General features: G+C 34.1%; 1 protein-coding gene across 1 annotated transcript in view; it reads right to left on the reverse strand.

The window, feature by feature from the left end:
• Positions 1-4,847: 4,847 nt before the first annotated feature.
• LOC106104270 (F-box/LRR-repeat protein 7) overlaps positions 4,848-18,817 on the reverse strand; it is a 35,144-nt gene continuing 21,174 nt past the window's right edge. The window contains exons 2-8 of the mRNA XM_013284270.1: positions 14,122-14,346; positions 13,281-13,472; positions 10,153-10,297; positions 8,205-8,390; positions 6,691-6,836; positions 5,896-6,069; positions 4,848-5,212 (exon numbers count right to left, since the gene is read on the reverse strand). Of these exons, the coding sequence (XP_013139724.1) occupies positions 5,000-5,212; positions 5,896-6,069; positions 6,691-6,836; positions 8,205-8,390; positions 10,153-10,297; positions 13,281-13,472; positions 14,122-14,337 (1,272 nt within the window). The 5' untranslated portion in view covers positions 14,338-14,346 and the 3' untranslated portion in view covers positions 4,848-4,999. The remainder of the gene's footprint in view (positions 5,213-5,895; positions 6,070-6,690; positions 6,837-8,204; positions 8,391-10,152; positions 10,298-13,280; positions 13,473-14,121; positions 14,347-18,817) is intronic.

An 18,817-nucleotide genomic window follows, 5' to 3' on the forward strand; every position in this document is an offset into this window, starting at 1 on the left:
ATATGGCCGTCGTGTCGTCGAGCTAATGCAACACCCTTATTTTTGACATCCGACTACTCAAAAACACTAACGAATGGTTTAATGTAGCTGGGAAACCAGCCATAACATAAGTAAATTAAATGTTAGTTAATATCTAGGTATGTAAAGCATAGTAGATTAACAAAATCCATAATAATTGACGCCTATTTTTAACACATGCCATAATTGACAGTTAAATGTGACGTAGGCATTAACATTAAGTTGCATCTACACTAGGATAAAACGTGCAAACCTCATATTTCAAATAAGGACTACCTAACGAGTAAGTCATAAGAGCCTGCTTCGCCCTCAATACCCATTTTTACGAACACACAAACTAGCAGGCTCTTCAAATGTGTAGAGTAGAGGAAATTTATTTCCGACCCTATCTTTTAATATGACTTGACGCTAACAACGCGAAGTCAAAAACAAATTGCTATCCGAATTTCCATCATAAATGGGATAAGTTATTAATTCTATGACTTTGATTTGTTGTGTCTTTTTCACTGAAGGGAATAAACATAGAGACTATGATATAATACTCGTACGTGTTTTGGCCGAGGGCCTTTCTGCGAAGTTTTCTCCGCAAAGTTAATTTGCTAAATGGTACTGACATTTGCTTAATGTGCCGTAAATGAGGACATCTATTTGCGCCTGATATTAAAGGACATACTCTTGGCATTACAACTTACGTCACTGCATTTAATTTCATTGTTTTTAAAGGGTTGACACGCTCAACAAATTTAGTAAATCGTGCATAAATATAGATAGAATGAATAAATTTAACCCTTCACATTTAAGCCTGTAACGAAACTGTAATTTCCCAGCTCTGGATGTCCATGGCCGTGACTACCTCTGTGTTCCCGCCGCTCGTTGTCCCCTTTTCTTATAAAAAAAAGAGTATTTGTATGAAGAAAAGAGTGAATGGGTATTTATTAGGGTAGCGGGTACCATCTTTCGACCACATCTTCACTCTCAATAGTTGAGATCGTGGTTAATCGCTGGCTAAAAAAACTTAAAAAAAATTGCAGATACTATACATTTGAACAATTTAAAGGTAAATTGTTGTCTTAAACCCAGTACAGACGCTCAGTTATAACTGAAGAGTCGAACTGAACGCTGTAAGAAAATTGTTATAAAAATAACCTCGCAAAGCCTCGAAGCCGGATAATTGATTGCACGTCTCGGAGATGAGAACGGAGAATTATCAACTGACAGGGTTTCTATTTCATCTCCTTGTTTACGGTGAGTTTCCTTTACCTTTAGAAATATATTACCATCACTCTAGTTCTTGAGAAAACAAAGGCGAATTTTTATTAAATGGCTCTTGGCAGTTGATATGTCTATCTTACTAATATTATAAATGCGAAAGTTTAGATGGATTATTTTTAGAGTTGGTAGCTTAAACTGCTGAACAGATCTCGATGATTTTTTTTAAATTTGTTGTAAAGAAGTTTTGTTTTTTTTTAATCCCATGCAGACGAAATAACGGGCGAAAGGTAATTAATTATAAAAAATGTTATTTGACCAAAAATTGTATATGTTTTCTTATTGGGTCTTAAATCTGATAGTAAAAATTGAAAATAACGTAAAATTTTGACGTTTATGTATGAGTATGTACTATCTACTATGTACTATGTACTATGTACTATATACTATGTATGGTAAAGGGTCGGTGAACCTCATTAGGTTGCATTGTGAAGCCCTAAAAATTGTTATAGTCACATAACCACTCTATAGTTAATAGAATAAAAAATTACCTCTTCAAAAGCCCCTCGCATCTTGTAATTTATCTTGGCGGATCTCTCGAAGTGTAATTTTCTCTGACAGCGTAGTATTGTGGGATTTCATCTCATTCAGCTGAATTTGCCTTAAATAAATCACTAATGTGATTGACCTACGCTCATAAAGGGCGGTTGGGATAACTTTTGTTTCAATTTAAAAAAAAAACTTTTTACGCAAATCTCTTTTCTATGGCACAATTGTTTAGTCTCGTTTTGATTCTTATGAGCTTACTAGCTTTCGCTCGCGACTCCGTCCGCGTCGAATTGAAAAAAACAAAAGTGAGTAGCCTATGTGTTCTTCCAGACTATCCTCTACATCTATGCCAAATTTCATCGAGATCCGTTCAGCCGTTTAGGCTATGAACTCTAACAAACATCCATCCATCTATCTAAACTTTCGCATTTTTATATTAGTTTTTACTAATATATGTGTGCCCACACTATTCGATTTTTAGTTATGCAACTAAACAATTGAATGGGCTGCGAAACAATCGACAATCGCACGTTGTGGGCTACTTTAGTCGAAGATGTGCCTGTTCTTAAATTACACCCAAAAATTGTTTTAATTATTTTAGTAGTAAGCTTTGTTGTAAGGATTTAACTTACCTATAACACAATAATAAAATTGTTTATACAAGAATTGTTATGAGATTGAAAACATTTTCATTATCATTATTGATTTGAAGTATTTGATTTCAGATATGACGGCTGATAGAGATGTATGGAAGAGCAGCACATACTGTGCCGAGGCTCCGTAAGGGATGAGGGCAGGTGGATGATGAATTATTAATTTGATGTGAATTTTATTTTTCCAAATAATTTATATTTTTGATATCACTGTAAAAGGAATTAACAGTGGTAGTGCCCGCTTTAACATCTTAGCACGCATGGGTCGGCACGCCCGGTGTAATACCACGACCACACAGAAGTCAGGCGTGAAATGGAATTAATTCCGTGTTTCGTCTGATGAGTATGGTGCCGGAGGCCTAATTTAAGTCCCTTTCTCTTTACCACCCTTTTCTTATAAGGATAGGATGGGAAGGGGAAGTGGATTTGACGGTGGAGGAGATGCATAGGAAGGGGCAATATCCTCTTTATGTGCGTCTCCTCCTCCGTCGGATAAGGGTAGGCAACGCATCTGCGATCGCGGATGTCTATGTGCAGCGGTCGCTTCGCCATTTTGGCGGATTCAGGTGGCCGTTTGCTCGTTTTCCACCTTATGTTATAAAAAAAAGGAATATAATAAAAAAAGCTTTTTAGTATTAAATATAATTTAATTATAAACTGAATCAACAATGGCAATTGAGTTAATTAATTCAAAAATATAATTTTACAATATAAACAATATCTTTTAAAGATATTCATTTTACAAATCATTATAAAATTTAAAGTAAACTAAATAGACTGATTATATACAAATTCTTACATTTCTGTTTTAGGACAATCGTTTGAAAAATAATTTTATATTGCAGAGAAATCTTTATCTATGGCACATGTATAATTTTCAGAATATCTCGTATCTATTTTTAAATAATTTGGAAATAAATTCAGAACACAAGTATTGATAATTTCAGATAATTGCACCAAATTACATTTAATTATTTACAATTTTATATAAAAAAAGTTAAAAAAACTACTCATAAAATATTTATATAGTAAACTTAATTTAAATAGCAATTTTAAAGCCTTTATAATACAAATTGTGTATTCTTACAATTTATATACATTTCAATAAGTGAAAATTTACAATAAAAATTCAAGATTTTGCACCACTGGGGACATAGCACGAAAATTTGCGAGATAGTATTCGTAACAAAATTTGTCGATGCCGATTTGTGCAGTGTTCCTATCCGGCGTAAAGTACACCGACAAATCAATACAAACGTCCATACATCATATACAGGTGTATACTTTAACGAGAACTTTCGCACTATGTCGCGTTCTCACAATCGATTTATTTCTAAGTTTTTTAATTAAAAGACAAAGTCGCGAGCAAAAGCTTGTTGTTTATATTTTCTTAACTGCATACGTTTTATATTTTCAATCGTCACGCTTAAAGTTCTTTTACTAAGATAGTAAGGTATTGCTCGCTATTTCTTGACAGACTTCCCAAAAGATGGAGGTACTCAATTCGTCTGTATACTATTTTTGAAGGATTAATAACCGCTTTTTTTAAAGCTTTGTAGGAACCTAATAAATACATAGAAAAAACATATTTACATGTTAGTATTAGGATATACACAAATTGCGATATAATTTACTTATTTAATAGTTACTTTAGATTTCGAGCCCTATGTAATAAAAAAAGCATTTTTTTATTTTTTTAATGCATTAGAACAATGTTTTGTTTTATTTGTTTACAATTGAAGTAAATGTTAAGTACTATTAAATATTCTGAACTGGAAATTTTCTACACGTTTGTTGAAAACGTGAGTAAAATCACCTTTTTTTAATTTAAAATCTTGAAAATCATCCTACCGTTATAAACCGTAACGCAATCCATCAACTGTAAGCTTTTGAAATACGGAATACCTTAAAATAAGTTTCATTTCATTTATTTTACTGGTAGCTGAATACTGAATAAAGTTGAATTTTTTAAATAATTTAAAACACGTCATGAACACGAGCTTTTATTTAAAAAGCTTTTTATAATAAAGCTTTGTTTTCAGGCGTTGTCATAACCGCAGTATACGCGAGCTTTTTATACTAAATTAAAAAGCTTTTAACCGTTTAATTCCAATTATATCGAAATTGCAATATTGTACGCTAAAAAATATAGCAATTTTTATTTATTCTTTTCACCCCAGTATTGACAACGATGAGGATATTTTTAACAGTAAACAACCCTCGGGGTCCGTTTTTCACTGGAGCTTATTTAGACGGGCAGTCGGGTAGCCTTACGTGACTGGAATTTTGCCAGACACTAACCCCATAGTCATTGTGAGTTATTATGATGCGGTAATATAAAATAAATTGGCGTCTCTGAGCTAAAAGAAACCAAACACACACCATCAATATATCACACAAAAGAAATCACAGAAGAAATAAAGAAAAGATATTCTTGAGTTCTATTATCTCACTTTAGTGTGTCCACACCTTTATAAACATATTTGTGAAAACTATATCTTGTCCACTGTAATGTAACCCCCACTTTAAGTGCTTTAGCATTGTATTGTTTTTTTCACTCACACACGGTATCAGCAGAATCCAGGGTTCGTGTGTTCAATAACGCATCGCTTGCAGTATTTCTTGACGGCGCGGTATCCGCGCAACGTGACCGGCGTGTCTTGTATGTTGAGCTGCGTGAGGCCGCGGCAGTAGTATGCCACCGCCTCCAGACCGTCATCACCCACCAGCTCGCAGCCGCGCAGAGCTAACTTCTTTATGTTAGGACAGCAACGTGCGAGGATCTAGAATGTGTTAACGGCATTAGAATTATGATTATACTAGGTGTTATGAAATAAAAAAACTTTATTTATTGTTTTCATTTGTTAAATTCTCAATTGCAAATGTCAAAATTTCTATTACCATAATAACCTTGCTTCCTTAACGTTTAAAGCTTGTAGTTTATGGTCTTTTACATATGGTTTTTTCCAATTTATTTACCCCTAAGTTTAATAGCATGAAAATACATAGCTTAAACCGTGGCGAAAGTGTAGGGCTTTTAATAAATAAAAAGATATTCAAATATAAGCTGTGGTTGCTGTCATCCTGCGCCACAAAGTAGTGTGTGTTTACGCTTTATTATAGTAGTATAGAGGAGTAACAGAGGTGAACTGACAAGTATTATTATTAAATTTGATATAGATTTATTGATCAGAATAGTAAGGTTTGAAATTTATTTAACTCTATTAAAATGCAGTTTCTCCTTCATCAAATCCACTTCCCCTTCCCAATATTTTATCAGAAAAGTATTAGGAAACAGAGGACTAAAAAAAATACTGCAAGAAAATCAGAAGAAACTCGAACTTCTTCACGCATGTCATCTGTGTTATCGTAGTATTGCACCAGTCGAGCCGTCCTATTAGATCATATTGTGGTCTACTACTAATAATATCCTTCCAGTTATCTTTCCATTGTTATTACAAGTCACCTGTAAGCCAGCTTCAGAGACATCAGTAGCGCCGAGGTCGAGCGCGCGCAGCCGGGAGCAGCCGCGGGCAATCGCCTCCACGCCGTCGTCGCCAACCGCCCCGCAGCCGCGCGCGTTCAGGTACCGCAGCTTGTAGCAGCGGCGCGTTAATGTTCTTATACCGGAATCTGACACCTATTTAAAAATAATTATTAATTAAATCTACACTAATATAACAAAGCGTAAACACATACTACTTTTTGGCGTAAGATGTCAGCAATTACAGCACATTTTTGAATAATACTTTCTTTAATAAAAAGCCCTACACTAACGACACACTTTAGGCTATATATTTTCACGCTATTAAACTTAGAGGTTAATAAATTGTAAAAAAAAAACCTTCACGTGGGAAAGCGACCATAAACTACAAGCTCCCACCATCAAGGAAGACAAATGTAATCAGTTAAATAAAATTTTCATAATTACACGAGAACAGCTAGTTAAGATATAATTAGAGTACACACAGTAGATATGAGGTTATACTTACATGACGCCAAAACAAAGCTTCATGCTGTTCAACATATGGTTAACTTAACGGCTTAAAATTAGAATCTGAAGACCCAAACGCTAGAGATAACTATTTAATGTAAGCATTTCGGATAGGGAGACAATTTGATTCACTTAGAAAAAAAAATGGATTAATTTAGTATAACCTCATCATTATAATGAATGCTAATTTCGCCAGTACTTATGCAGTGTTACATTTAATTCAAAGGGACTTGTTAACCCGAGTGCAGGTGACCAGTATAAGCTGACCTGTGAGCATTTAGCGACAGAAAGGTATCGTAGCGCGGGGCCCAGCCTTGCCAGCTCGTACAGGCCGAAGTCTGTGACGCCCGTACAGTCAGACACACTCAGCTCCTTTAGCGCGCAATACGACGGGATCCATCGTACGCCCGCGTCTGGAAACAAAACAATAACAGAATTAGATAAATAGAAATAAACTGAAAAAAGTTCTGTCTACAAGCAATTATTCCTTTACTAGCTGTCACCCACGAATCCGTTTAAATGAAAAAAATAAAACAAGTGGCCTATGTCTTCGTCCTGACTTTGTTCTACTCGTAGATCCATTTGGGTGGCAAACTCTAACAAACATCCATCCATTTATAATACTAGTAAGATTCATCAAAAAGACATTCTTCGTATTGACGTTCGCTATGCAAAGGAGTGTAGCTTATTATATAAATATTCCAATAAGACGGGCCACCGTGCAACAAAGGCTTCAGTCAAGATTCGCTGCAAAGATAATCTAATAAAGTCGTTGCAAAACTAAGCGAAGGCAATCACCCACCGACGCCTGTAATGCGGCGTAATGACGGGTTCATATTGATATTTAATGGTAAAATGACTGGCCGAGCCGCGCACAGATGCAAATATAATAACTGTGATTTATTAACGGACGCAGGACTTTATAGGTGATGATTTATGGCGCTGTGAACTTTACCTGGCCATATTTATTTGTATATAACAGCCACTTTGCTTTTATATTACGAAATATTTTCTTGAGAATATGGGGTATGTTATTCTCAGATTTAATTAATTTTAGATACTAATAAAACGACATTGAAGTCTCAAATTTGACACAGTTTTGACAACTAGATGCCACATGAACTAGGGCGTCGATTTCAATCAAAGAATGAATATGAGAAACCGTGTCGTGTTTGTAATGTTGTACAATATCAGGCAAAATCAACGCAATGCAACATCACCGTGATTTACCTGACGCCAACAATCATAACAACATAATACAAAATTTAGTACTAAGTATGATGAAAATATTTAGTTAAAGGGCTTATTACTAACTAGCTATTGTTCGCGACTTCGTCCGCGTGAAATAAAAAAATAACCAAAAAATATAGCCTACTGATAACGTAGTTTCTTAACGGTAAAATCACTTTGAAATAAGCCCAGTATTTTTCGAGTTACTTTAATACATACAAAATCTAAATATACAAATCTTTCCTCTTCATAATATTAGTATAGACTAACTGTGGCCCGCAACTTCGTCTGCACAATATTACGACAAAAAATAGCTTATAATATGCCCGTCTTATGTCAGGTACCCTTCAGTAAAGTCCGGTCAAAGTATGGTCAACCGTTTCGGAGGTTACCCGGAAGAAATGCGGCTCGCGGACCGACAGACAGACATTTTAAAATGCGATTTTCATTGTCAGTAACGCAAATACATAATTTTTCCAAAATCTGGGGTTTTTTTTTTATATTACATACAGACACTTCAATTTCATTATATGTATAGATAGATATATTACCTGTGACTAGAATACACCGTCTAAGGTAGAGGTACTGCAGGGAGGGGCAGGTGTGCAGTAACGCGCAGAGTCCGGCGTCACTCACGCCGCCGCAATCCGTCAAGTCTATGTATTCCACGGGAGGTCTTCTCGTTGCCAGCCTGCTCTCCAGCCACGCCCACTCAGGCCAGTCTACGTTCGGACATCCTGTGTAACATATATAAACTATGGTTTTAATTGATTCTACTGTTGTATGCAGAGCTTTGATAGTAATAGAATCATACTATGCTAGAAAAAGAATTAAATATATAAACATATAAACAACAATCAGTGTGAATTGTTACATTAAAATTAAATAAAAATACGACTAACAATAGTTATTTATAGCAATAGACGTATTCTTAGAGCAGGCGTACACCTTTCGATTGTCGATTGTTTCACAGTCCATTCAATTGTTTAGTTGCACAACTATAAATCGAGTAGTGTCCTCAATTCATATAAGCTCATGGAATTAAAACACGACTAAACAGTTGTGCGATAGTTTAGTCAAAGGTGTGCGACCGCACTAAGAAAACTTACAAATTTTTAGTTATTTATGGTTATTGATAATAATTCACATGTACATAGTTCTTACAATAAATTGTTCTAGTTTTAGTAATAATATTAACCATGCTATACCGTTGCCATATATTGAATTTTCCAATTTAATCTAAAACGATTTAACCTATCGATTGTCTGAACAAATATTTGCACGAGTGTTGCCGTATTTGGCAAACTAAACGTTCAATATTTATGAACGGCAAAGGCTTAGCGGGTATTTCTTAATATCTGTTCATAAAATATATTTGACTTCAATACAGTACAGTTAAGCTGCTAAATTCTCATAAATCATAACTATATTAAAAATATATTTTCGTTCTCCTTAATCAGATATTCATTTGTTGGCATGTAAGTTAATTAAAATAAAAAAAATAAAAAAAATAGTGTTTAATCCTTGTCAACACTACAAGCATAAATCAAAAAAAGTAATTAAACACAAAATAATGAGAAACGTAACAAATGAAATGAAAAAAAGAAAAAAGAAACATTTAAAATTAGCGTTGCAATGCTGACTGGATTGGGTCCTCGCTCAGCTATAAATGCTGGATGCTCCTATTGAAGTACCAGCAATTGACGGTATAACTTTTACCAAGTTAAATTTAAATTATCAAGAGGCAAAGATTTAATCTAAAATCTTATATCTCACAATTACTAGCCTTTATAATAACTAAGCGAAACACTATTCCATTAAAACTTCTATATTCTTTACTAAATTGAACGCAATTTTCGTCCTTTAATTTTGAAAACATACATGTAAGTAACTTCGTTATTTCTTTATTAGATTTTATTTGCTAAAATTAAAAAATGTTCTAAAAAAGCTGAAAAGAAATTTAATGAGCATTATTCTGAGAAAATGTAATTACCAGTCTTGAAAAGAATTGAAGTAATTAGGGAGTAAAAGTTCTAAGAAATAAAATCATTTATAAATAGTATGTTTCTGTCTCAAAACATAATACCAAAAATAATTTTAAAAACTCCATTAACTTCGAATGAGAGCGTTGATTTTATTAACAAACGTAGTCAATTATCCATCTTTAGTCTTCTGTTCATAATATAGTAAAACTTTAAATCAGAAAATTAAAAACCCACAATACTATAGTCAACTAACAATCGCAGCCCTTTAAAAAATAGGTATAGTTAACACCTTAGCTGTTTTAAGCTATGTATACATTTAAAATTACACTATAAGTAACTTTCGCCCGCGACTCCGTCCGCGTGAAATTAAAAGAACAAATGTAAGTATCCTATGTGTCATTTCAGGACATATTCTACATTTTCTACATCTGCACCAAATTTCATCGAGATCCGTTCAACAGTTTAGGCTACATTTTACATTTAGGTATTTATAATATCAATAAGATAATATTACCAGTGAGATCAAGGTGCCTCAAGTCCACCAGATCCGTGACGATAGGGGCGAGTGCTCTAGCATCCATACTGGCCGCGCCAGTTATCGCTAGGTGCGTTAGATTCCTGAATGTCGCTGCTAGGAGCTGTGCCCCTGGTACCGTCACCTGAAAACATAGAATTGTAAAAATGAGCAAAAAAGAACAGACTGATAACCTTATTAGGATGTTAGTTAACAATTTATATGAAATGCAAGAGACAGCAAGAAAAGAGTGAAGAAGGAAAGGGCCATGTCTTACTATGTACAATATGCAACTATTGCTAAAGATAAGTATTGAATGTAATTTGTAGAAAGAAAGCGTGAAATAGATGACCTTGAAGCGCGTATAGGATTGCTTAATAGGATTGAATAAACAGTGGAATTGGCTGCCAAACAATCGACAATCGCTCAAGTGTTGTGCGATAGTTCAGTCAAAGGTGTGCGTCCGCTCTTAAGATCAGATTTTAATTTAATCAATATTAAACAAATAGCTGTTCCCGTGCGGCTTCATCCGCATGAAATTATGAAAATTTTATTTTGTTGTTTACATTTGTCAAATTATCAATAGCAAATGTCAAAATGACATGACAAACCTTGGCAATCTCACTTTCTAGATGTTGGCAGCAACTTATGGTCTCTTTCCCACATTAGGGTTTTTATCCAAAATGTTTACCCTCTAAGTTTAATGGCGTGAAAATATATAGCCTAAAGCGTGACACAAGTGTAGGGCTTTCTATTAAAAAAGGAATTATTTAAAAAAATGCTGTAATTGCAGACATCTTAGGCAACAAAGAAATGTGTTTTTTCGCTTTATTATAATAGTATAGATAAAGATTTGTAGACAACAAATCAGGTGTAATCTTACTACTAACATATTAGTCATTGACGTTTTTAAATAATCGTTACTACGTCTCATACATAATTTAACCATTACAGTAAATCTCGTGATCATTGAACGATACGTGATTGAATTACCAAAGCAATGTTCTTATGAAAGTCCAGTTATGTGTTACTCTTATCGACTTGATCAATATTTACAACTTGGGAATTAATACCTTGATATTACTGTTTTCGCCCGCGTCTCCGTCATCGTGGTATTTAAAAAAAACTAAGTAGCCTATGTGTTCTTCCAGACTATCCTCTACATTTATGCCAAATCTCATCGAAATCCATTCAGACGTTTAGGCTACAAACTCTAACAAACATCCATCATTCCATTCATTCATCTAAACTTTCGCATTTATAATTTAACATAGATGTAACGTCCGAATAAAACAACAATTAAATATGTTGTGCGATTGTCGATTGTTTCTCAGCCAATTCAACAGTTTAGTTGCACAACTAAAAATCGTGTAGTGTGCGCATATAAGCTCATAGGAATCAAAGCGCGACTAAACAGTTGTGCGATAGTTTTTTTTTTATAACATAAGATGGCAAACGAGCAAGCGGCCACCTGAATCCGCCAAAATGGCGAAGCGACCGCTGCCCATAGACATCTGCAATTGCAGATGCTTCGCCTACCCTTATCCGACGGAGGAGACGCACATAAAGTGGATATTTCCCCTTCCTATGCATCTCCTCCATCGTCAAATCCACTTCCCCTTCCTATTCTCTCATAAGAAAAGGGTGGTAAAGAGAAAGGGACCTTAATTAGGCCTCCGGCACCACACTCATCAGACGAAACACGGCATTGGTTCCATTTCACGCCTGTCTTCTGTGTGGTCGTGGTATTACTGGGGGCGTGCCGGCCCATTCGTGCTAAGATGTTAAAGCGGGCACTACCACTGTTAGTTTACTCAAAGGTGTGCGCGGTCTTATCACGCAAGTCGCAATGTCAGCACGAATGAGCATATTCAATATCCTCGCCCATTAGCATTGCCTTCAACTGAGCTTTCCGCGAACACAACGTGACTTTGAAGCCGTTATTCTAAACAAAGGAAATATTTTCCGGTAAATTTGAACATACTGTGTCTTGTTAAAATTCTTCGATAATAGGGTCAAAAGGAATGTTTAGAGCAATCATTTTTTATTCTATTTTATTTATTTAGTCAGGATAATTACAATTTTCTTTAAAAAGTTTACTTTCTATTTATTATTTTACTGTAGAGGGAATAGGTAAAAGTGTTTTTTTTTTAATGTGTAAAATTATATGCATTTTAGACAGAATGAATTAACACTATTTTAAAAGTAAGGGCACAAAACAAATCTTATATTCAGGGCCACCAAATTGTAAATCTTCTAATAACAATCGAACGTTTAAATATGTGAGGAAAATACCGAATTTTGTTCCCTTATGACAGTGGCGTCATTTTAAATCTATCTGAGTTATCAGCTAGTGGACTTAGTATCCTTTAAAAACCCAGAATATGTACTTTCTTTAACATTTGTAGCTCCTATGTATATTATGAATGTCACTTTCTAAAGTTATATAAACATATGAGATTTCGTGGTAGTAAAAATGTCCTAATTAAAAGTTATCTTGTATAGGCGCCGTTTAATGAACGTATCCGGTAATTGGTATATTTAAGGCGTGGCGCTACCAACAGGTTTGTGATTGATTACTCTATTAAAATAACGTATGTTTAAACGAAAGTTGAAACAAAAATTTTATAAATGGAGCAAGTGATTTTAGAAAGTAATTAAATTTGGAAAAGAAATTTTTATACCCAGTACTTGATTCCCTTTCGGTACTTACGAAACAAAATTCGCAACCAGGTGAAAGAATAATCTACACTAATGTTATAAAGAGAAAAGATTTGTATTTTTTTGTGTACTGAAATAACTCAAAAACTACTGCGCCGATTTCAAAAACTCTTTCACCATTAAAAAGCTTTGTCATTAGTGAGTAACGTAGGTATAATTTTTGACTAACAAATTTCACGCGGACGAAGTCGCGAGAAACAGTGAATTATAAAGTTGAGAAGATGTTTTATAAGTTCGTCTTCTCTCAGAGCGGAGAACAAATAATTGTTAACGGCAAAGTTGTAGGCTAACATCTAAGATAGAATGCCGGTAAGGCGCAACATTTTTTTTATATATTAAGTTACGATTAAATGCATTTTATAGTATCTTTAATTTAAATTGTCACCTACTAAAACTACAAAACATACCACACAATTTTTGATCCGCCATTCTCTTGCCGCGGTGACGCAGGGACCTGCGCGTGCACCGGCGCAACGCGCTGCCAACTCCAATGCGCCGGCTGCACGTACCCGCCGCCACGGCTCCGGTTGCGCCGCCAACCGCGCCGCGAACCGCGCCCAGCGGCGGCATACGCGTGCCATGCGGCATAGCTCCGATATCTAGATAATTATAATAAATTAAATTCCAATAAGGTGCAACTAAGAACTAAAAGGTTGTACAAACTAGAGTGATAATGCAAGATAGATTAAGAGAACTATTATGTCATAACATAATTATTATGTCATCAAAAAGCTAGGGGTTTTTAAGGATAGTCAGATTTCTAAATTATTTAAACTTTTAAACCGTTCTGTAGTATTTGTATATAAAGGTTACATAAAGCTACATCGTAAAGTGTAGAGTTCGCAGCGATGCTATCTGATGGAACATCAAATCCAAAACGAATGGAAACCTTGAGTTGTTTCCAAATACCAATAATGTTATTGCGAAAACTCATTTGTTTTTAACAACTATTTGTAAAGAATATGTGCAATAAAAATATGAATGTAAAACTAAGAAATGTCGTAGTAATTTTAAGGAACATTTGCTTTATCGTTTTTATTTGTAGCTTAAATACAACAGAACTAACAATCCTCATTGTAAAAATGTCTTTTTTTCGTTTAATTATGTCTTTATAATTTTTGTGTATGTTATTTCTAAGTGATATTATGTTATTAAGGATTAAATTTTATTTTTTTTAATATAATCATTTGCATTTGTTCAATCTAGAGAACCGAAAAATGTAAAATACACTATAATTATGTAGCTTACATCTAAATACGAAAGGATCTTCAACCAAAGGGCATCACTGAGCGTGTTATCTCGTCTTCTTCTGGGCGGGCCGCAGTCTGCTAGCGTGTGGTAGCCCTGGTCCAGACTCAACTCGCTGAGGTCCGCCGCGAGGGACAGCGCGGGCTCCGGCGGCGGCGGGGGCCGGCGCCGCGCTCCGCCGCACACCCCCGGCCCGGAGCAACCCCCGCTTGACATCGTGCAGATCTGTAGAGAAAAAGATAATGAATGAACAAGAATAAAGTTAAATACACTAAAACGTCAATAGATGGCGTTGTTTAAAAAATTCTCGAAATGCAAAACTTCTCTTGTTTGCAATTTCAGTTTTAAATCTGACAATAAATGATTTTTATACCAGTATTATTATACAACCGCAATAATTAATTCCATACACAATGTTAACGAAACCTTAAATTTAATTAAGGATCTATTGTAATTTATAACAAACACTTAGCATGGGGTAACAATACTATAGTTCGGCTTTACGTAATTAAGTCGCCATAGTTCCCATGGTTATTGCTTACTGCACAATTACTTTAGTTTTTGTCGTGATTATTAAATAAAAAAAAAAAAACAAAACCCAATAAATCATCTATTTTCAATTACCACGAAAGACCAGCACATTTGCCGAGTGGTTTTACATAAATAGATAAATAAAAGAATAAAATAAATATACAACCGCATCCTACAATAAATAAATTTAATCTATAATTTAACTAGATAACAATATGCAATTAAGATAGACATATAGTAATGGTATATAAATATTAACGTATTAAAACTAAAGGTGCAATAAAGCAATAAAATCCAATTGCATGAACCAATCTAAACAACTCAATGTCTAACGTAGCACATAGCTGAATACATTGTCTGAACGACTCACGATTCAGAGAAGCAGCCCCATTCGCGCTGGATGGTTATAAAGCTGTCAAGAGGTTTGCATATCTAATTTACAGGTCAATTATCATTCCCACTGATGTGGTATGTGGGTAGAAACAATTGATTGTTCGTAGCTTCGCAGCAGATTCATACTGACCTTATTTTCCAATTAAACTTGTACAATGGCATCGTAAATCATACCGTGTCTTTGTTTTTAAATATCACTCATAATTTTTTTCACGCTTTTATTATCTTGAAGTAATTATCTACGTATTGATAACTTTGATAGGGTTTTTTGTAGTACATATTTAAAAATAGATATGGTTTATCAACTAAAAGATGTAATTTCTAATTTAACTATTGCCAGAGTAAAGACAAAAATCAGTCGGTATATTTATAAAAATTGCGAATTAACGCCATCTAGTTAAGATAAAAAGAACTATAAATAAGAAAAAGTAAATACGATCGTTAACTGACTTACCAACCATTTTGAATTTCCAAACATTTTAATTTTTAAATAATAACAAAAAAGAATTAAAGGAAAATTAAATATAAATTTAACTTATATTTTTATTATTACATTATTTAATACTCTCTCCGTCTAAAAGACTCCGTCCGCGTGGAATTAAAAAAAAACAAAAGTGAATAGCCTATGTGTTCTTCCAGACTATCCTCTACATCTATGCCAAATTTCATCGAAATCCGTACAGCCGTTTAGGTTACAAACTCTAACAAAAATCCTTCCATCCATCCATCTAAAATTTCGCATTTATAATAGTATGAAGTATGATTGTTCCAGAATTTAAAAAATAACTTGTTATACAGACTATGTTACAGAAACTGTCTGAATTTAGTTTGTCATAGTATGAAATGCAAAGTGCATCTTCTGCCTCAGTCGACCTCAATTAGCACTAACAAGGTTTGAATCAAATTCAGAAGCAATTTCACAAAGCAAACTCGACGTTCTCGGTCATGATTAAAATTGTGAATTATTCAGCCCTATTCACTACGTAACTGACACAAATTAACAAATTATCTTACTTTTTACTAGTTAATATCATTATAAAGAAGAACACATAGGCTACTCACTTTTGATTTTTTTTAATTCCACGGGACGGAGTCGCGGGCGAAAGCTAGTATTCCATATATTAATATCCAGATGTGTCCATTGAACATTATCGCTCGTTAATATCCCTCGTGTTAATCTAATCTAAGTAAGTTTGAAGACGCCAATTAAACAAACTAGTTAATTGCACTTAACGGATATAAACACATTCTTTATTTCGGCATTTAAACTTTAATGCGGATGTTACTTGAATTCTTTAGATTAAGTAAATTTTAAGTAAGTACAAGTAATGTTTTAATTGTTAAGAATGTCATATAATAATAGCTTTAACTGTGTTTTTTTGTTATGTACCGTTTTATTTAAGCTTATTATTGAACTTTGTGCTAACTTTAAGTTTAAAAATAAACGAGAGACGTGACCTGTCAAAATTACAAAGCTTTTAATAATCGATACAGATTGTCAACCGCCCACGCTTAAAAGTTCTGTAATCTGAGTCGAGCTTTGATCTTTTCCGACACTCAAATGTATTTATTGAACATTCACTTCCGCAAACATAAAATGAATGGCGATTACGATTTTAATAGGCGTACACACTTAATAGACCAGTCTAGAATCTAAACAATTGAAGGGGACTAGACTATGAAGTGCAAATTCAAATTTCTTAACAAAAAACAAGTATGTACTGTTAGGAACAAAATTAGCACCGTGCTGTAGAGTTGGCGCAACTCTAGATTATCGGCATAAACGTCACGTACCTAGCTGACAGCTGTCAATGTCATTAGAAGTATAGATAGATTGGTTCGCATCGGAGTCTGGCGAGAAGTATTGCTCTGAGTTTAAAGCGACAGTATCAATTAAATAAGTTGTCTAATAGTACCTGCACAGTTAACGTTTTGTCTACACACAATTTAACTGAACAGTCGAACTGTGAGACAGAACAGAGCGGATGTAGCGAGCTTTAGTCTACTTTCGTACTAACTCAAGGAAGTGAGAAACATAAGGGCCAAATTCTAAAACGAATTTTAAATACTTTGCTTAATAATTTGTCAAGCGTAAACTTTTTAATAGAATTTGAAGTTAATTTGGACACTGTTCCATATTAGAATGTTGTATCAATATTTATCCGTAAAAGTTTTAAATTAAGAACTAAGTAATTAAAGTGATCATTTCTAATCTTAAATCTTCCAAAATCATCTTGCTTCAGGTGAATCTATCGAGTTGTAAAAACATTTATCACGTCATAACGAAGGTTACTGCAATGATTCTGTCAATCTTCTGGATATCTAGGTTAATGTGATACCTTAAGATGGACGACGGCGCCAACATTCACTGAGCCCACGCATCGCCTTCGGCAAACCCGGCTTAAGACCACAAACTGAAGAATTCTAAGGACAAACTAAGTCTCTGAGGCAATAGCTCTTTATACGTTCTTTTACTTTCCAGGATTTAGATTTTGGACTCTTGAAAATAATAGTGGAAAAAGTTACCAAGTTCATTTATATTTTAAACCTGTTATTAGTTTTAGCAAGTAAATAAGTTTAAAATCTTTGCATCGTTAGTAATTTGTTGCCAAAATTAGTCATTGAAACATTGTCACCCTATAGTCCTACGCGATCACCTCGTCATCGTTCGTGTCGTTTAATCGGAATGTGACAAGGGTACTTTGGCACCGATTAATAAATCCACGCTTAGCTCAAAGCTAGATCGATGTGATTATTTGTAGTAATAAATCGTTTCAATATTCGATTGGTTACAAATTTCGACTATCGATATTTAGTGGTCAGACGGCCGTGGATCAAGTAATTGCTGTCATGTTTCGAAATAGAAGGTCTCCGATATAAATCATATTACAGGTTATTTTATGCAAATTATAAAATTTGATAATAGATGGACTTCGACGCTTTAAATTGTTTTTGTTTAAGAATTGTTAAATGGCTTAATATAATGTTACGAATAGCAATAATACTTTGTGTCTGCAGCCGAAAAATTGTTAGAAAAACAGTTTTATACTTTTCATGTTGAAAAACAGACGCAATAATAGTTTTAATACAAATGTTTGATAACGGTATTTAATAGTACAAATGAAGCTTAAATACGATCTTTATTCTTCTACATTATTATTAATATCTACATATATGAATACATTTTTTAATAAACCTTTTTTACAACTAGTTAATTTAATTAGCCTAATAATTAAATAAGATAAAATTGCTGCAAGAAAGAGACAAGATTTACTGAACAATAGCAGCATAGAAGCAACGTCGCTATGGTTACTTGGATTCTGAGACAATGGCAAGGGCCTGCATTTAAGCATTTGAATTTTAAATATTTGTAAAAAGGAGATTTTTAACGAATGTAAACAATAAAATAAAGTTATCTTTCAAAGTGTGATTACCATAATTTATGTAAGTACGTCATTCCGTAATCTTAAAAACACCTACATTACAAAATAGAAGAGAGTAAAATGCCAATGTGGGTGTCTCGGGACCTTGCGATTGATTGTTTGAAAAATGAATTTGCACTTAGCTATACACACTAAAGTTTTGTTATCATTTGAAAAATATTTTAACTATTACATTTTAAATAAGAATGCATAAAACCGTCAAATATTGAGGACTAAGGGCCTGTCTCACCAAATTGTAAATTGTCTGATAACAAACTGACATGGAAAATATGTGATGGATATACTAGATTTTCTTCCGTTATTTTATCTAACAGTGACGTCATTTTTAA

This window comes from Papilio polytes, unplaced genomic scaffold (genome assembly GCF_000836215.1).
Source record: "Papilio polytes unplaced genomic scaffold, Ppol_1.0 DF823691.1, whole genome shotgun sequence".
Taxonomy (NCBI): Eukaryota; Metazoa; Arthropoda; class Insecta; order Lepidoptera; family Papilionidae; genus Papilio; species Papilio polytes.